Genomic DNA, 20261 nt, shown 5'->3' with positions numbered 1-20261 from the left:
TTAGTTTGAATGTGCATAGTGAAGGCCTAGGAGATGCTGACCAATCAGAGTGTTCCGTCCACCTTTGGGTTTGTAGTGACCTAAATCGTCAATACACATTTAGTGTTTTTTTTATTGTTGTTGCATTTGGCACGCCATACAGCTACATGTACTGAACTTTGACCTCACTGTGCAAAGAGTTACAAAATAGGAGACTTTCCAACGCTAGGTGGCAGCAGACATACCGGGTAAATTTCCATTGTTTACGTAGTTGTGAACATGCGCATAATTCTGAGAACAATGGATTTACCCGGTAAGTCTGCTGCCCTCTATCGTCCCAGAAAGTCTCCCATTGCCAGCGTATGTACAGCAGTTTTATAGAAAAGTTTGCGGTAACACCATGTAATAACAATCTCTAAATGAGTTGGGGTGGTTCTAAAAAGAACCGTTGGATTAACTCGACGTTTCGATCAGTATGCTCTGATCGTCTTCTGGAGAATGCTGGACTCTGATGCTGCATGCTGCTTAAGTACTGGGCGGTGGATCAGCGGTGATGCATGAAGGCGGGAAATAGAGGCGGGAAGTGAACTCGATGATTGTTTCTTGAGAACAGGTGTATTCGTTGCTTGACCAAGACAGGAAGGGAAAGTACCACTTTCCAGCGAAGAGTTGACGGTCTCTAGGATGATGGGCATGAATACAAGAATGCGTTTCTTCAACAGCCACGTCGGTAGAGGATCAAGGGAGCAGGTTTTATCAGGTACTTTCCTAATGATATCTTCAAGGTTGCTGAATGTTACCAGATTGAATGATGAAAGCTTGGTGTTTGGTTTAGCGGAAACTAGACCAAGAACAGATGCGTGAACATTGAGATCATCGATGCACTTCCTTATATTCCTCACTTTATCAGTAAAGAAGGAACAGAAAGCAGAAGCAAGTTCCACAGATGATTCAGCGTTGGGCAGCACACGTTTGTTCTTGTTCAAGAGTTCGTTAACTGCTTTAAACATGTCCTTCGGTGAAGAGCGCTCGAAGATGTCATGATAGTAGGCCTGTTTAGAATCAGATACAGCCGATGCCACTAAAGTCTTTGCTTCATGATAGGGTAGTGGGTCACTTGCAGGGTTTAGTCTGAGGGCTTTCCGCCATTTCCTCTCAGCTCGCCTCTTCTCACGCCTAGCAGCATCGACATCATCGGTATACCATTTTGGGCGATGACGAGTCATTGATTTTCTTGAGCAAATTGGAGCATGCTCATCGAGAACACATTTGATGATGTTATCAGCATCAGATATAAACTTGTTCAAGTCGTCAGTCATTTGAACCCCACTTAACTTAGAAGAGAGATCAGCGGAGAACCTTTGGTTGTCTAGATTGCAAAACTTGCGGAACAAAGTGGGTTTGGATTGAAGAGTTTGTTTCTTTGATTGAATTCTGCAACTGATTGTGTAGTGATCGGATAGAAGGCAGGGATCAATCTGCACAGAGCAGAGTAGGTTTTCATCCTCCCTGGCAATAGCTACATCAAGAATATGACCACCTCTGTGAGTTGGAGATGAAACATACTGGATCAGTCTTGCTGTCCTGAGCAAGTTCATGATGCGTGCAACATCATAGCGACTGGGGCTGTCAAAGTGTATGTTCAGATCGCCGAGAATTAGCAATTTTCCTGGGATCTCGTTGAGTGCATCAAGAAGAAGTTCACATTCCTCCAGGAACGTAGATGTTTTAAGGCCGTTCTGACTAGATGGTGGAGGCCTATAGGTCACAACTAAGTTCATTGTCCTTTGATGATCGGTAATGATACAATGGAAACAGCAAGTCTGCACTTGGAAACAGCAAGTCTGCACTTTATCCAGTCTGGTATCCTGACTGTCTTGTTTCTAACACATACACCGGCTACCCTTGCCGTCTTCCTGCCATTTATAAATGTCCACTTCGGGTACATCAATCTTTACATGGACTGACTGGATCATCGAATGAGGAGAAAATGTCTTGAGCTCCTTCGGGCAACAATATTCAAAGGAGAAACTGTCAGTTCAATGTCTGAGAAGACACGGCGATTTTCCTAGACAATTTCCTGTGTCAGTAGAGCAGATTAAAGGCACTGGACACATTTAGTAATTGTCAAGACCATCTTCTCACTTGATGTATCTCAACATAAGCATACAATAACAAATCCGTGAACGTTTGTACTCAATTGGTCTTCGAAGTTGCGAGGGAATAATGGAAGAAAAAACACCCTTGTCGCACAAGTTGTGCGCCTCAGCTGATGTCTCAAATACAATTCAAATATTTCAGTTATAAATTACTTCTTACTTCAGAGGAAGCCGTTTATCACAATGTTTTATACTATCAACAGCTCTCCATTGTTTGTAATACCAAGTAAGTTTTAGTGCTTACAATTGCTTTGAGTAATTACCAAGTGTCCAGTGCCTTTAACAAGAAAACTTTATAAGGGCCTACGTCGCTCAAAATATTGATTTGAAGTCTGGTCATAACGAAGATGGATTGCTACAATATATAGATCACATCTTTCTTCCCTTCAGCATCATCTTTTATGACAACCATGGTGAACTGTTTCACCTGCCATTTGAAGCGAAATTAAATGTCATCATTGGAAATACCCTGCAAGGACAATTCGGCGAAAAGTCCATTAAACTGGAGCATTCACACCCAGGCCCCTTCCTTTACCCTGGGGTAACTCGTGATGTGTGTCACCTTTGTTGTAATATAAAAAAAGTAATGTCTTCTCAAGGTATAGTCATGTTGAAATTATTAATATTTCCACACAGACCAATATGACTTTAGCTGGCGGCTGTTCACCCCCCTCCCCCCAAAAAAAATAAAAAATAAAAATAGACATGATTGCGTTTGTGCACAAAGGCATAGCTGTTTCGTTAATAACATTTTCAAACTAATTTAAATTTAATTGAGTTTAAATTCATGTTTTATTCAAAGCAGTCATGACCTATCCAGTCTATTAAAAAATATTTAGATTTTATACCATGTTCAGAAAGAAATTTATGACTTAAAGGGCAAAGAATGAAAAAAAAAAAATGCAAAAAAAATCATTTGATGACGTCATCATGACGTCATTTCACAATTGACAAGAATTTGCCAATATCAAACAATCTACTTAGTTTCAACATGATCCCATTATTACTTCGGGAATTATACAAGTTCAAAAATTTCACCTTTACTAAAGCTTTAGTGCTACGTAGTATGGCGAGAGCTTGCCAGACTACGCCGGAGACTAGTCTTGCCCAACAAACCAGTCAAAGAAGGGCGCGCTATACAACTGAGCGCAGTTCACTATCCAATATCGAGCAATATCGTCTTGGGGCAAGACTATGAGTATCCGGCTGTAAGGCCTCTACCTGTGCGTGCGCGAAGTCTGTCTTGCGCATTGCTTCCGAAAGGCACTGAAACTGGACTTGATTTCAAGTCTGAGACTGCGGTTATTTCTCAGCATCAGCCACGCAGAGTTCCCCTGCAGATTTGCTATCACACGCTCTAACTCGCAATCTCAGACTTGACCTCTTGTGTATACGAAATATTCATTTATTCACAACCCACATTTGCATAACAACACAATGCCAGACAGATGACCAATCAGGAGACGACAAAAACCCGTTGGCTGCGTCTATTCCAAATAGGATATAATCGAGTCAACATTTTCTGTATAATTGAGCCATTGCTTTTATTTTATAGTGCACTGTTTGTATACAGTACGCTATATCTAATTTATACATAAACTAATACAAGATCTAATCTCGAAATGTTGAAAACTAGACGACATTGTTTGATACCTTTGATTTGAATGGAATCTTCCAAAGAATTTCCCAACACTTTGTTACGTAATTTGAATCTAAAAAAAATGTATGTTTCCAAACTGTAAGTTAATCACCGAGCAGTACAGATTAGTTACATTTGCATCAATGTTGTATTTCTGTGCTATTTCCCGTGATATAAACGGTTTAGTTTGAATGTGCATAGTGAAGGCCTAGGAGATGCTGACCAATCAGAGTGTTCCGTCCACCTTTGGGTTTGTAGTGACCTAAATCGTCAATACACATTTAGTGTTTTTTTTATTGTTGTTGCATTTGGCACGCCATACAGCTACATGTACTGAACTTTGACCTCACTATGCAAAGAGTTACAAAATAGGAGACTTTCCAACGCTAGGTGGCAGCAGACATACCGGGTAAATTTCCATTGTTTACGTAGTTGTGAACATGCGCATAATTCTGAGAACAATGGATTTACCCGGTAAGTCTGCTGCCCTCTATCGTCCCAGAAAGTCTCCCATTGCCAGCGTATGTACAGCAGTTTTATAGAAAAGTTTGCGGTAACACCATGTAATAACAATCTCTAAATGAGTTGGGGTGGTTCTAAAAAGAACCGTTGGATTAACTCGACGTTTCGATCAGTATGCTCTGATCGTCTTCTGGAGAATGCTGGACTCTGATGCTGCATGCTGCTTAAGTACTGGGCGGTGGATCAGCGGTGATGCATGAAGGCGGGAAATAGAGGCGGGAAGTGAACTCGATGATGCGTGGTGAAACCTGTTGTGGAGCCTTGGGTGGTGTGTGGGGGGTGTGTGCTCACTGAACCGTGTCAGTAGGAACAAGCACAGGGGATAGTGAGGGTGTGGGGCCTAGGTGACTGAGGGTATGGATGACCCAAAGCAGTCTAATGGTTGGGGGCCTAGGGGGTGACCGTGGATATAGAAGATCCATTGGTCGGGAGAAGGGGGAGCCAGATGTCGCTGATGTGGAAGCCGATGTCTTGGGGTACGGTGTCATGCTTGTGGATCTCTATGGCCTCTCTGATGCGTCTAGGGTGCCACGCCTGGATTGGAGCGATGATTTCTGCTGTGTTCATCGTACCGTGCTACGGTCGGCGTTTTAACCTGTAGTGTAGCACTCCAGTCTTCAGGACCTCGACTTTTCTCCGGCCCGGTGTGCATATATTAAGTGGTGAGTTTTATTAGACATCCTTCTGAACTAGTAGTTTTGACCAAAGATCGTATAGCGCCGCGTAGCGGCGCTATACGATCTTTGGTTTTGACTGATTACTACAGATTAACCTGCAAGAGGGCGCTATTAGGATGAACGTGGACAAAGTTAACATAAATGAGCGTAGATACATTTTCGGGTAGTCTGAACATCTGACGTCACACTTGGCGGATAAAGACAGGGGCCCAGTCTAGCTATCGGGTAGATTAAAAGCCACGATCACAGACAGACTTGGAACCAAATCTAGCACTGAACCGGTGAGAGAATTAGTTTTTAGTGCATTCCATGAACAACCCGGTGCAATACATCTGTAGTAAACTGCTGTTGTTTTTGGGATCTAGGATAGCCCGAAGAACACTAACAACTGATAAGGTAAGTCAGAATTACATGACATTATTGTATAATTTCATTTCATTTTATTATTATTAGTATCACATTTCGTGGGCCCACAGGCCAAATTGGACGTGGTTTACAAGTTATAACTGCTATGTTTCACTTAAAGACAGTGGACACTATTGGTAATTGTCAAAGATCAGTCTTCTCACTTGGTGTATCTCAACATATGCATAAAATAACAAACCTGTGCAAATTTGAGCTCGATCGGTCGTCGGAGTTGCAAGATAACTATGAAAGAAAAAAACACCCTTGTCACACGAAGTTGTGTGCGTTTAGATGGTTGATTTCGAGAACTCAAGTTCTAAACTTGAGGTCTCGAAATCAAATTCGTGGAAAATTACTTCTTTCTCGGAAACTATGGCACTTCAGAGGGAGCTGTTTCTCACAATGTTTTATACCACCAACCTCTCCCCATTACTCGTTACAAAGTAAGGTTTTATGCCAATAATTATTTTGAGTAATAACCAATAGTGTCCACTGCCTTTAAAAGGAAACTAAACTAACGGAAGACTGAAATGAAACTCATGTTGGGAAACTGGATTATAGTTTCAACTCAGTTTAATCATGGAGGAAGAAGGTTTAATCGAAAAGTTTCTTACCCCAGTAAATCAATGAGCGTACGAATGGTGCGATCAACGCCCTGGATTCAATGCTGTGTAAAGGGCCATTCAAAAAGGTCAACGGCACAATAGCTCTATAGTTAGCCCGGCTACAGCTACACAGTCACGGTCTACCTGTCACCTACTGACCGCCATGGACATTGTACATAAAAATGCACTGAGCTGTAGCACTATCTACATGTACATGTACAGAATATTATTGCGATTAGATGCAATAATGCTGTATTTACGGTCAACACACTTAAAGAGCCAATAAAGGATGATCTCAATATGTCCATTATTACCTTCTTATGGCCAAATAGACATCGCATATACCGGTCAATAACCATTTTACTCTCAAAATTTGCATTTAGTAATAAATATCTCGAGTCAAAAATATACCTGACCGCAATTCAATTGGACAATACTGTTTGCCGATGTTGTGCGATTGCTTTAAGATGCAAGACACTACAACATCATCACCACAATATTTACTGTAAAAACGTTTTTCTGATATATTCCAATAAGGGAATCAATGTGAAGAGGTTTTCAACTAGTGGTTTAATCCCAACGAGGCCTGGTTCTTGATCGTCGAATTATACCAAGAACCAAGCCTCGGCGGGTTTAAACCACTAGTTGAAAATCGGGTAAACAACTTCTTATAAGGAATGCTGTGCGCGTCGCGCGTATCGCGTGATGTGGCCGTTGCTCTCGACCAATAGGAATGAAGAAACTGTCTTATAAGCACAGGTGCTAATTCGCGTGTCACGCCCATGTTTCACCACTTGTTACTGGTCATGAACAAAGGTTTATACACACCCACGTGACGCGCTCTCCACCAATAGGAATAGCGAAACTTTCTGAGGTATTTATGACTGACGGATTAGTCTTCCTGGGGTGACATATAATTAATCGGTCCGTATTTTTGGCGATATCTCAAAAACGCGATCACCTTTTGAAATGAATAATACCGCTATTGGTGAATTGGCCGCGGTGTGCGTGAAAGGAAAACGAGAAACGTCTTGCACCAATCTACACGTAGGGCTTGTGGCCGACGTATGCAGTGTGCTGCTTGCGTATTTTGCGGATGCTCAAAACATATACTGTTGTTGTTTTTTACAAAAAACCAAGACTCAAACTGAAATTATTGCCGCTTTTGTGGCATTTTGAATAATAATTGTATCATTGATTTCTTTGATGAATTTAAACACATCACCGATATCATAAAGGGTTTTGTGTGGATTCGTGTTATGCTTGGGAAATCTTGTGAAATTTCAGGTAGTCATCTTTTTGGGGATTTTTTTTCTTCTTCAGAGAGACAATACTGGTGGTTGACAGCATAATTGACATCGGCAGCACATTATACAACAATCTTGAGGATCATGGCAGACACCAATCAGCCTCGTGTTATGTTGTGGGCGGTTTACCGTTCATGCTCCACGGTAACCATGCGAGCCTTAAGCACAATCGAAGGAGGAAAATACTTCTACGAGCCCTATACCGCTGCTGCATACTTTGGCCCAGAAAGGGTGTTTCCGAGAGTTAATAGTGTACTTGACAAGGCTACCAGTGATCTTCCTGGTTCGGACCTCGCCTACGATAACCAGGTGAATACATTTTCCTGGGTAAAACAGACATTAGAAGAAGAACATGAAGGGGCCAGACTAGTATTCGTTAAGGATCACGCATACAGTCTGAAGATAGCAGGGAAAGGTTGGGATGAAATCCCAAACGGATATCGGCACACTTTCCTTATTCGTAATCCCAACAAAACAATTCCATCATGGAGGAAACTCAACTTGGAGTTCAAACCATCTTCTGGAACAATGGATGAAGAGAAGATGGAGGCGTGGCAGGATCTACAGATGGGCAGTCTCGCAGGAGGGTTTCAAAGCTTGATTGAGCTCTACGAATACGTCAGAGAAAACCTGGACCCCGACCCCTTCGTCATGGATGCTGATGATCTCCTGGCCGACCCGGAAGCAATGATACCGGCTTACTGTCAGGCAACAGGGATACCTTTCAGGAAAAAGATGGTGGAATGGGGAGAAGACAACGGAGAACCAGCCCAAGCCAGATGGGTCATTTGCCGCCCCAATCTGGCATCATTTCAACTCCATTACAAACAAAAGGCTATCACTGCCGCTTGCTTCTCAAAAGAAGTGGAATCGGAGATCAAATCGACACCTAGTCCGAAAGTAGCTGCACTCATTCAGCGTTGTATGCCCTTCTATGAAAAACTTTACCAGCAGCGCCATGTTCTAGAGTGATAACATCATCTGCGAGGTACGTGCGGGTTTTGTACGGTCTTTGAACGACCACTTTGGACCTGCGTAATGCCTACATTGGTTTAAAGGCAGTGGACACTATTGGTAATTGTCAAAGACTAGCCTTCACAGTTGGTGTATCTCAACATACACATAAAATAACAAACCTGTGAAAATTTGAGCTCAATCGGTCATCGAACTTGCGAGATATGAATGAAAAAACAAAACACCCTTGTCACACGAAGGTGTGTGCGTTTAGATGGTTGATTTCGAGACCTCAAGTTCTAAATCTGAGGTCTCGAAATCAAATTCGTGGAAAATTACTTCTTTCTCGGAAACTATAGCACTTCAGAGGGTGCCGTTTCTCACAATGTTTTATATCATCAACCTCTCCCTATTACTTGTCACCAAGAAAGGTTTTATGCTAATAATTATTTTGAGTAATTACCAATAGTGTCCACTGCCTTTAAAGAAGCGAAACACTTGAATTAAATCGTAGAAAACAAGTTCATCGCTTAAATTAACCCAACTCATCCCCTGCACTCTTTCATTCTTATTATCTTATTAGGAAGATATTATTCTCTTTCAACTAGTAGTCCTACAAACCGGTTTAGACTGTTGTGTTTTTACCCATCGTGTTTTAATTATAAAAAAAATTAATTAAAAATAACTTAGTTTTACAAAGTTTTGGTATTTGGGGTTCAAAAATACTTTTTATTAAAAACTAACATTGTGTACTATGTAGTTAGTATTTTGTGTACGTAATTAATTAAAAATAACTTAGTTTTACAAAGTTTTGGTATTTGGGGTTCAAATTAATACTTTTTGTTAAAAACTAACATTGTGTACTATGTAGTTAGTATTTTGTGTACTTTGTAATGAATATCATGGTGCTTATGGTCAGCAGAATTGGATTGCTGGTGAGGTGCGCGCCAAATCGTGGATTCGCGGGCTTGGGCTCCCAAGCGATCTGAAAGGAACACGTTGCCTTGAATCGGACGAGTTGGTCTATAAAAAGCGTTTGTAACCTTTTTTTATAAAATGCATATGGTTGGAAATATGTTTTAAAAGTAGAATACAATGATCCACACAAGTTTGCCTCGAAATTGCGTGGTTTTCCTTTTACTGTGCGAACTAACACGGTCGGCCATTTATGGGAGTCAAAAATTTGACTCCCATAAATGGCCGACCCTGTTAGTCGACGAGGTAAAAGGAAAACCGTGCAATTTCGAGGCATGTTTGTGTGGATCATTGTATTCTACTTTTACAACATCTTTCTACCCATATGCATTTAAAAAAAAACCGGTTACAAACGCTTTTCAAAGACCAACTCGACCGATCCAAGGCAACGTGTTCCTTTAAGGAATAGTGGGTGCTGATCGCTTGGCCTTCAAGAGTAAAGACGAACTTGTGATGCTCCGACTCCCCCATTATTTTTTTCTCGCAATTTACACTCAGATTGGAACTATATTATTGTAAGTGCCTGCGATTTTTTATAACACAAGAAGGGAATCAAAGGGAATCAAAGAGAATCTTTTGTTTAAATTTTTACTGCAATTTTAGAATGTTTAATGATGTTTAGTATTATAAACATGTATTTTTTATGAGCTAGGTCTGGGAGGCCTCGAGGGCACATCTTTCTTGATGACATTTTTTTTTTACTTTTGCCCTTCCCTGGACGGCCTGTGCTTGTTTATTGTTTTGCTTGTCCGAAGAATAAAAAAAAATAAAAAAATAAATAAAAAATCCGAGAAGAATCCGAGAATCCTGAGTCACAATGATTTATTATTCGTTTGTTTTGTTCCATGATTCCTGTTCATCGTGTCCGTTATTATTTAGTTCTCGTACACTCATCAAACCAATAGAAAGTCCTTGACCGCGACGGCGCGTTACAAATAATGGCTCTGTGCTAATGTTTAAGGAGATTTGTTAATTAATTAAAGACAAGACACTATTGTTAATTATCAAAGACCAGTATTCTCACTTGGGGTATCTCAGCATATGCATAAAATAAGAAGCCTGTGAAAATTTAAGCTAAATTTATTGGTCGTCGAAAGTAAAAAAACGCCCTTGTCACACGAAGTTGTGTGCTTTCAGATGGTTAAACTTGGGTGTCTGTACAGAACCCATAACAGTTAAAATCAATTCTGTTGCATTTTTTCCAGGTAAAGCTGCAGTATGACTGGACTATGATTTCTAGACCTCTAATTCTAAATCTGAGGTATCGAAATCAAATTCGTGGTAACTTACTTCTTTCTCTAAATCACTTCAGAGGGAGCCCTTTTTCACTCTGTTTTTTTTTTTACTATTAACCCCCCCCCCCCCATTACTCGTTACCAGTAAAGGTTTTATGCTTATAATTATTTTGAGTATTTACCAATAGTGTCCACTGAAGGCTTTAAATTAATTCTAATTTTGCGGAAGTGGGAGAAATGGCTCACGGAAACAGGCAGCGAGCCAGTTTGGGAGAAAACAAACCCACAATTATTATTTTTTCGGGGTGCTTTTTTTTTCTAGGGTAATTAGCAAAAAATCCAACCAAAAAGTGAAAAGAAATCTTAAGGTAGTTGTCCGAAACGTAATATCTGATTTGTTTTCAAGAGGCTGAGAGACTTTAAATAAATAGCAATTAGCATCCTGAGTGAGTGTAGTGTATGACCTTCCCTACTCATGGCAGCATTTTTTTTTTTTCGTACCAAACGCTGGCCGTCGCAAGTGCTAGCAGCCAGCATGTGGAACAAAACAAAAAACTGCCTCCTGATCCTGGCAGGAGGTTTATTATACAGCGCCCTCCAGTGACAGTTAAGTTGCCCTCCAACCCGGAAGTGAAATTTACACGTGTGCGTTGGCATTGTGCAACTATAACTCCACTCACTTTGTATACAAATACAATACAAGCGTGGTGTGTAGTAAACTGTTGTCTACTGTGGGACTGGGATCTGCATGCCCCAAAGATAATTTACAACCGATAAGGTAAGTCAGAATTGTATTACATTATTGTTAATCATAATATTTGTAGTAAATAATGAATTCCGTAAATAACGCAAATGAGTAATAATGTCGTATTATTAATTAATGACCTTTTGCTTGGGGCGATTCAAATTCTACCTTTCAATTCTGCTTCAGCAGGGTGCATGACCCTACTTCTAGAAACCGTATAAAATAAGGTTTACATGTATAGTTCATACATCTTAGCCCTAGTGCGTGTAGTGCCACCAGTGGTGGTAGTGGTAGGACGTCAGTCGTCAGTCAGTGCCACTGCAGTGAGTGAGTGACGTCCTGGGTATGCTTCTTTCTTTACAATGCGAACAACAGTTTGACTAAAACAAGTGAATACTAAACTTATCTTTATTTCTTACCTGTTTGTCCGATCATATATTCTAATCTACGGCTAAGTGTCCCCCACTACACTTTCAATAAGTTAACAGCTAACAATATTATATCCATGGATGAAAATATTTCCAAAAATAAGTTCCAAGTTCTGCACTGGCGATGTGATCAATGTACCAATTTGTAGTGTGAGCTCATAAGTCATATGTGCGCATGGCTTTGAGTTCAGTGCCACAATTGGCATGTCGGGCACAATCTTTCGTAAAACAAGCAAGAAGTAAACAAAGTTTGCGTCGTAACAAAAAGGGCAGCTTGTGCAAATGAAAAAGGCTAAGTCAAGTGTCACATCTCCTACTGAGTACTGTATCACTTGCTGTCAATTTGCCGTCAACTCGCTTGGTGCTGTCAACTCGCCTTCAATATGCATTTAAAATCCACAAAAAGCCATAAATTAAAACTGTTAAGTATGATTACTTTATTATATTAGCTAAAAGAGAATTTACTAAAGGTTACATTTCGGTTATAAAAATTAAAGAGTTTTTTTTCTCGTGGAAAAATATCTCTAATGCGTCGGCCGCCATCTTTTTCACAGGGTTTGTATACATGGTCAACAAAGGGCGCTTTCCTGCTTAGTCGCCAGTGCATAGTATACTATGTACTACTGTTGGTGTTAATTGATCGCTTGACATCTTGGGTTAAGACTAATCCATTTGTGTAGTGGTTGTATATGGCGAGTTGTCGGCAAATTGATCAATGCAAGAAAGTGTTTACAAGCAAGTTCATACAGGAAAGGCAATGTTTCATCCACCATTTCTCCTGATGTATGCGGACAGACATTAGTAGGCAAACGCCGTCCCCAGTATTAGGCACAGACGTGCGTACACGTCCTGCCTTTATAAAAGGCCCTGCAAAATAGGCACGATGTTTCCTCATTTTGTGCGGATCCGTATGTAGTGGTAATTACGCACGCTCATTGTGCATTCTTGGGAAAGGTCAAGCCAACTGCATTTTCACACGTTTGAGCTCCTTTGGATGAAATTGGGAACACTTTTTTTCTCTGCAGAAGAAGAACTCGAGAGTCCACTATTCCTGTAATTATAAAATCAACTTTGCATAAAACTACAAGTATGTCTAACATATTATTGTGATCATAAATCACTCAAACTTTGGAGATGATTTAAAGTGTCTCTTTGGAAAAAATAATGACAGGGAACAAGAAGAGGGACTTCAATCCGACTGTTTACCGTAACCCAGCCTACTACAACGCCGTGTTTCAAGGCACAGTGACCGGAGAACATAATGCCGACAATGCCGGAACTGGATTTGAGCTTATCTTTAGCAGGAGTGTCCAGTGCCAATCAAGGTAAAAGTGGTTTGAAGGCAGTGGACACCATTGGTAGCCTAATTACTCAAAACAGTTATTAGCATAAAACCTTGGTAACGAGTAATAGGGAGAGGTTGATAGTCTAAAACATTGTGAGAACGGTTCCCTCTGAAGTGGCGTAGTTTGTGAGAAAGAAGTAATTTTCCACGAATTTGATTTCGAGACCTCATATTTAGAATTTGAGGTCTCGAAATCAAGCATCTGAAAGCACAAAACTTCGTGTGACAAGGGTAATTTTTCTTTCATTATTATCTCGCAACTTTAACGACCGATTGAACTCGTTATTTTATGCATATGTTGAGATGCACCAAGTGAGAAGCCTTGTCTTTGACAATTACCAATAGTGTCCACTGTCTTTAATGTTGTCGAGTTGTTTAACCTCATGCCTTCGGATGATGAGTGATTCCAAAAACGTATCCTCCTGTTTGTTTTATGACGATGCAAGTCCAACTTTACAAATTCCAGTGATTTTAAAGAAAATTGGCTTTACAAATCGTTATAAGATTTTACTGCTTAAAGGACTATATTTCATCTGTTTAAAAATCGCCGAGGTGGAATACGCACAATATGACAGTTTTTTTAATGTTTGTTTTTATTTAATGATTGCCCAAACGCAAGCCATTCGATGCACCATTTTTACACTTTGATATTGGCTATAAAATCTTAAAACCAAATCAATAAATTTACGATTTTTATCAATATTATTTCTGTAACACCCGGACGGCCATATTTTATGTGTTTAAATGTGATATAAGATTTTCTGCTCCTCAAATAGGCGTAGTGTACCTTTCCCCATCCACATGACCCAATTATAGATGTAACAAATTCTTGAGGCTGGGCAAAGAACTCAACATTGTTCTGGTAATAATCAATGTAATGAATTGTTATCAGAAAGTTGGAACATAGAACAAGACAACGAAAGAAAATACGTTTGGTGCACGAGATGTGGCATGGTGTAGGCCCATCCCATCGTATTGTCTGTATTCAATATCGCTCTGAAGTCACCGGAATTCATGAACGATGTAGGGGTGCTTTTGCACAAGATGACGGTAACAAAATTTGATGCTCGATTTGTGGCTTAAAAAGGCCTTCCTCCACTTCTTTTGTGTCTTCATGCGTTCTGGACTGTTAGGAATTCTTCTTCTAAGGATTTCGAGGGGTGCTTCTGCACAAGAGGAAAATGGTGTGTTTAAAGAGCCAGTAAAGCGATGATCTCAATATGTCAACTATTACCTTTTTATGGCCAAATAGACATCGCAGATACCGGTTAATAACCATTTTACTCTCCAAATTTGCATTTAGTAATTAATAACTCGAGTCAAAAATGCACCCGGCCGCGCGGCTTTTTCAACCGAGAGTCAAAATTGGGCCCTGCTTGCTACACTTAAGTAGGTTACGGATGGATAGCTAAACGTATGCGTATGCGTATCCGTTCGCGTGCGAAACCTCCCTAAATTGTCAAACTTCGTTTCCTTTTTTAAGACATGGTTGAAGCCTGGAGGAAAGCTGCTCATATCGGACTACTGCTGTGGTGATTTGCCTCACACTGAAACCTTCAAGATGTACGTTGCTCAGCGTGGTTACACTCTGTATACCCCAGAACAATACGGAAAGGTAACTAAATATCAGTGCATAATTTATTCCTGGTTAACATTGTATGTTTAGGAGAGGGTGTTCCCCTTGCCCCATCTCCGGGTGCTAATACAGTTTTGACACTGAAAGTATGAAGTATGATGTCGACAATAAACGTAGGCGGTACCATGTATTGAATGTGATGACTGTTCTATGTACAGGGTGGTATAGACCTTTACCACGGTGTGGCCATTTTGATTTTACTCCATTCCAAGAGTAGTTGTAACCAAATTAACGCTGGACGAAATAATAGTCTGGTGCCATGTTTGTGCAATGAATGTTAGCAATTATTACTGTTATTGGAAACGGGGAACATGACCAGTATGGTGACACCATGATAAAGGTCTATTGTTTTGGACGATGATGAATTGTATTGTAAATATTAAGGACTCTATAGAAAACTGGAAAAGCTGACCTAAAACCAGTGTTACATCTTCTTTCAAATTTTCACAAAATTTAATGTGACTTGAAAATGATCTCTGATATCCTTTTTTTCCAGCTGCTCGAAGAAGCTGGTTTCGTGAGTGTGAACGCAGAGGATCGAACCTGGCAATTCATTGAGGCCTTGGAAGGAGAGAAAACCAGAGTCGAGAACAACAAAGAGGAATTCATGAAGGTAAGGACGATTGGACAAAAAGAAACATGTAGAAATCTGCGTCTAGACATTTTTTTTCTTTATCAACTTACACGCTTTCTAAAATTCATCCAGGACTTTATTAAACGCTTTAAGTGGCAGCAGAGTTGCCGGGTGACATTATAGCTCTTCCAATTGATCTTCATGAATATTGGTAGAGATCGATGGCCCTTCCTTTTAAATACGCTGATTACATACAACCGTGTGTACGAATAATTTTATTCTTTATTTGTAGCCTTTTGGTTGGCAAACGGGTTTGGAATTGTGCACTATCGGGCAGACGCACAAACGCGTTTGCGCCACCCCACCATTAGTCCCCATTCGAAAAATGTGTGATGCTCCCTCTTTTTGTCAACCAGTTGGGGCGTAACGCGCAATATTACTTTTACATATATTTAATTGGAAGGATCTTTTTTTTTCATTCCCGGAGATCTGCGCATACTCAGAATTCGAACAGTTTGGGCATCTGCTGCCACATGTTGCTGAGCCCATTGAGACTCACAGACCACTGTTACTCCCAATATCTTATTTTTCACGCGAAGCAAATGGACATAAACCAACCAACAAAAAAACCCCACATTGTAACATGTTTATGTATATATACGCACTTTGTTTTTAAGGATTTCAGCGAGGATGATTTCAAGTACTTGATTGACGGATGGACCAACAAGCTGATTCGGACCAAAGCTGGGGACCAGAAATGGGGACTCTTCTTAGCTGAGAAGAACAAGGCCAAGGAAACTTAAGTCACAAAGAATCATCTTGAAGGTCACCTCAAGGTGCAGGAGGATAGATGGTGCCATTTGTACAAATGATTTACTTTCCAGGTTTTAAACCGAAGGAGGCATCGTTATACAAGTTTTTCAGAAAGAGCTTTTTGAAGAGTTTTAATTGAAAAATCTTAGTAAAATTATGTATTATCATCAAAGTTTGTTTTGTTATGGAGATAAAGAACTAAGATATGTTACGTGGTAACTGTCTAGATAAGCTTCAAACGTTTAGTCACGCGGACAACATTGACAGCAGGACTGTGCAAGTTTCGAAAAAGAATAAACAACTCATATGAATGTAACTTTTTTATATCATTTAGGTCCCGGAAGTTCGAATACACGCAGGACTCGCACAGTTTATAGTCAAAGACCACACTTTATTTGACACAACAACACTTGAAATAAACCAGTGAAAGTTTACACTTACACGGTCATCGGAGCAGAAAACATTAAAAATCTTATGTTTTGTGGGCGATCATAACTAATTGTTTTCGCCATAATACACAAATAGCATTTCAAACGTTAACTGTGTACACAAAAATGGACTTTTAGTTGTCTTCATACCATTCTAAATTAATTTCCCTGCTTAAAAGTAGGTCAGAAAAGAGCCTTTTTTTGTCTTTTTTTTTTTTACATGTGCACGGTGGGTTATTTGTGTTTTATTTTATGACACGTTTTAAACCGTACACGACCAAAAACTTACTAAGATATTTGTAACCGAATCAAGCTGTGGTGTTGATATAGTTGATGGATGGTGATGATGTTTTTTTTGGGTTGTTCTAAAACCCCCTCGACCCCCTCGACCCACGACTCTCCGACGTCCGCCCCGTGTTCGAAGAATGTCCCAATTCCGAATTCATAAAATGTCGCTTTACGGCCGAGCAAGAATTAAGTCCCCGATTTAGAATTCACAGTGTGTGATCCGCGACGCAACTTCCTTCCACGACTAGGCTTGACTTCAAGTCTGAGACTGCGGTATTTATCCGCATCAGCCACACATAATTGGGAGTATTTACTCTCCGCTTCCGCACGACAAGTGCACACACCGATTGGGGACCCCAAACACGTCCGTGTGGCCATTTGGTCGGTCGGGTCTACAATATTGAGCTCCACTTGGAGCAACTAGTAGTACCATAGTACACAGGACGAGAGCGATCGGCCGGAAATGGGTCCGCCTGATCATCACGTAATGAATTGGCCGTAATCGTACTCGGGCGGTACACGCAGGTTCCCAGTTGGGATGATAATATCGGATCGGCCAAGAGATACACGTGGAAATACCGCGGTTTTTTATGTGTACATCACAATTGTCACAGGCCCGATCTCGGCAGCCAATCACGCGAAGTTTGCTTCGTGCATACTACGTGTCTCGTGCGCTGTGTTGTGATGTGCGAGGCATGGTAGTCGATGTCAGCATACAAAATTGTGTGTGTGATTGGCTGAGGTTAACTGTGGCAATTTCGGTGTACAAAAAAAAAGATCGCGCAAAAGTCGATGGTCGAGGGGGTCGTGGGTCGTGGGTCGAGGGGGTTTTAGAACAACCCTGTTTTTTTTTACAATGATGATTCAAACAAATAAATAAAAGGTAATAAAAAAACCCACAATGGTATTATGAGATAAGTCAGATGAACAGGAGTCGACTATATGGGGATTGTGCTGTCCACTCGAATACCGGTAATGAAAATCAGCTATTATCAGATTAAAGAGAATTATTCTACTCTTGCCACACGTAAAAGGTCAGTTGGGATTCGATTTTTATGCATGGGGGATAACAAAATATTTAAGTTTGTTTAACAGTTTCAAACTTCCTGCTGTTATTTTGATGTATTCGAATATGATTAAGGTAGTTATGCATACAGATGTATGAACAATAAAGTCTTCCTGTATAATGAACTCTTTTTGTTCGTACTGTGTGGGTGTGTGTGTGTGTGTGTGTGGGCACGTCTACTATTGATAACCGAGGACATTAACAAAAGGGATCCGGGAAAAAGTCACACCGGGGACAGTCCTCGGTAGACTTGGTTTGTGAATTGGTCATGGGATCCCCCAGAAGCCTATTGTTTTTGGTACCCCCTCAGATAAATATTAAGCTCGTTATGCCAAAAACAAAAGAAATGTTGTCCGAGCGAAATCTCAAGAAGGACTTGGCGTATCAACTTCAAACTTGGTCTTGTGGATTGGTCATGGGATCCCCCTAGACGCATCTTGTATTTGGACTCCTCAGATAAATTTTAAGCTCATTTTCGGCTGAAACAATAACTCAAAAAAGACTTGGTGTAGAACTCGTATCTCAGCGGGGCATTTGTGTTGTTCAACACACCCATTCTTGTTTTTGTAATGTTTTTGTTTAGCATTCGTTACGAAAGAAATAGTATACACTCGAATGAGATATTTCCTTAAAGCAAAATTGCGTGGACAATTGGTAGCAGGATATGGACAGTTTTCAAACAGTGTTTCCAAGAGTAGTACGCATTTCTTTCGACTTCTTAATGTACATCTGAATTGGTTGAACTCTGCTTCACCTTCATGTCATTGTTGAGCCCGTGCTGAGCATTCGGTGCTCAATGTGCTGTGTGAATAGCCCACATTGTAAGGGCGATGGCTCTCCTTTATCATCGGTCTAAATGGCGACTATGATAAAACCGATTGCTAAAAGAGAGCCATTTTAGCTGAACTATGGTAGTGGGCAATTGTGTCTGCAGTGTTCAGGGAATCTCTGGAATTTGTAAGAGGATACATTTCTTCTGTACAAAAGAATTACTGTGTTTGATGCGAACATTTGGGGGGGGGGGGGGGGGGGGGGGGGACACCCTCTGCTACATATCGGCTGTCCGGCAGGTCTTACTCTTGCCACAGGCGTCGAGGAATTCGTTAAATTCTGGGCATGTTAAAATACATATCGGAAATTTTAAGTATGTGCCTTACCACTTTAGGGCCTCCGCTTTACACACGCTCGAAAATTTGTATTTAACAAGAACAAATTAATCGTAAATTTTATTATGTTCTTGGTATTTAAATTGCCAAAGAGGCAGCGAGACTTGGTCCTTGTTGCAAACGTTGACTCACATCGGACGAATGCGGGGATGCTACATTTGCACACATGATTTTTGTATGAAATTTATTTGAAGAAAGTATTATATTTGAAAAAATCATTCTGCACAATGTTAAAACATTTTGCACAGGAGTACTTTGTAATAGGGTTCGACAAGTATCAGCGGTAAACAGCCTGTTGTTATTTTGTCAAATCTAATTCGAGGTCAACAACGTCTAGTATTTGTTTTATTCCCCGATATGTGGAAGAGGGAGCCCCGCCCCCCTCTTCCCCTCGTGTATAGAGGCACGCCCATCGTACATTTTCCAAAGAATTCCCGACATTCCAAGATGACAATGAATACACAGTGAGAGAGGAGAGGGTTACCACGCCATCATCAAGCACCAGGCGATTTGTTTTACGGGAACAAACATACATGAACAGAGCAGGTGAACAAAGACTTAACATCTGTTTGGCGGAATGCTGAAATAAAACCGGTTCAATTGTCCACTTCTCAACAGCTTTGTATTCCAGCTTTGTATTCCAGGTATATTGTAATATCCACTATTACAACTCGGACTGCAGCGTGTATTGTTGGTCGACGGGTATGGGCATTACACGTGTGACGAGACTACATGGTTGAAACCGGGCTGGCAAGGTACGTTTTTATCTAAAAAGGCTTTACAAAAAAGGCAAAACGCCTAGTAATTAGCACCAACTTTCATCCAAAAAGTTTTAGGATCTTGCGAAACTGACAATTTTGTTTATTAAATAACCAGACATCGATTATTTTTTGTTATAATGAACTCATTTCACACCACAGACGGAAACAATTTGTTGAACTCTTGGATATTTTTCCGCACGTCGCCACCAATGTATCCGACCTAAATACAGTTTGTTTTGCCTAATTCTTGTTAATTACTTTACATCGCTGTAGTCTTTTGGCTCTTGTACATGGGTCTGTTGTATTTTTTTTAATTAAATAACTTCGTTACATTTTGATGCATTTTTTGTTTAATATTAACTGCGTACTTTGAATAGAGTTTGGCCATTGGGCTACCTGTTTGAATCGTAATGTGAGGATTATATAAAGCATACCCCAAAATATAAATCTCCGCAAAATTCTTTGCTAACTGTAAGCTGAACCGTCGAATTAGCGAAATTGGCATTGCACAATACTTGTCCTTGATGGCAAAAATGGAGGACTCGTTTATATTC

At 40.4% G+C, this 20261-nt stretch overlaps 3 protein-coding genes across 4 annotated transcripts; 2 read left to right on the top strand and 1 right to left on the bottom strand.

The window, feature by feature from the left end:
- On the bottom strand, positions 1-1760 carry LOC117288885. The gene is made up of 2 exons (XM_033769748.1): positions 632-1760; positions 1-80 (listed from the first exon to the last, which is right to left on the bottom strand). Exons 1-2 carry the CDS (start codon positions 1758-1760, stop codon positions 1-3), a joined length of 1209 nt encoding a protein of 402 aa, XP_033625639.1.
- A 3526-nt stretch (positions 1761-5286) lies between these two features.
- Positions 5287-8305, top strand: LOC117289711. Its single transcript, XM_033770965.1, has 2 exons — positions 5287-5372; positions 7310-8305. The coding sequence occupies exon 2, from the start codon at positions 7378-7380 to the stop codon at positions 8263-8265; it is 888 nt and encodes a 295-aa protein (XP_033626856.1). The 5' UTR covers positions 5287-5372; positions 7310-7377; the 3' UTR covers positions 8266-8305.
- A 2853-nt stretch (positions 8306-11158) lies between these two features.
- On the top strand, positions 11159-16052 carry LOC117289681 (phosphomethylethanolamine N-methyltransferase-like). 2 transcript variants are annotated; one of them, XM_033770912.1, is made up of 5 exons: positions 11159-11235; positions 12802-12955; positions 14459-14590; positions 15108-15224; positions 15863-16052. In XM_033770912.1, the coding sequence occupies exons 3-5, from the start codon at positions 14537-14539 to the stop codon at positions 15986-15988; spliced, it is 297 nt and encodes a 98-aa protein (XP_033626803.1). In that variant the 5' UTR covers positions 11159-11235; positions 12802-12955; positions 14459-14536; the 3' UTR covers positions 15989-16052. The 2 variants fall into 2 exon arrangements, with proteins under 2 accessions (XP_033626803.1, XP_033626804.1); XM_033770913.1 differs by lacking the exon at positions 12802-12955 and having other exon boundaries at positions 11218-11235.
- The last annotated feature ends 4209 nt before the right edge of the window (positions 16053-20261 follow it).

This window comes from Asterias rubens, chromosome 4, assembly GCF_902459465.1.
Source record: "Asterias rubens chromosome 4, eAstRub1.3, whole genome shotgun sequence".
In the NCBI taxonomy this organism is placed as follows: domain Eukaryota; kingdom Metazoa; phylum Echinodermata; class Asteroidea; order Forcipulatida; family Asteriidae; genus Asterias; species Asterias rubens.
Note: the sequence above shows the minus strand (reverse complement) of the source record. Positions and strands in the feature narration are given on the sequence as shown.

Bases quoted from the DNA above. Each gene is read 5' to 3' on its own strand.
- LOC117288885 (XM_033769748.1), bottom strand. From the start codon at position 1,760: ATGAACTTAGTTGTGACCTATAGGCCTCCACCATCTAGTCAGAACGGC. The intron at 81-631 runs GTACTTTCCCTT...TTGACGATTTAG, and splicing joins CAACTCTTCGCTGGAAAGTG to GTCACTACAAACCCAAAGGT.
- LOC117289711 (XM_033770965.1), top strand. From the start codon at position 7,378: ATGGCAGACACCAATCAGCCTCGTGTTATGTTGTGGGCGGTTTACCGT.
- LOC117289681 (XM_033770912.1), top strand. From the start codon at position 14,537: ATGTACGTTGCTCAGCGTGGTTACACTCTGTATACCCCAGAACAATAC. The intron at 14,591-15,107 runs GTAACTAAATAT...CTTTTTTTCCAG, and splicing joins CCCCAGAACAATACGGAAAG to CTGCTCGAAGAAGCTGGTTT. The intron at 15,225-15,862 runs GTAAGGACGATT...TTTGTTTTTAAG, and splicing joins ACAAAGAGGAATTCATGAAG to GATTTCAGCGAGGATGATTT.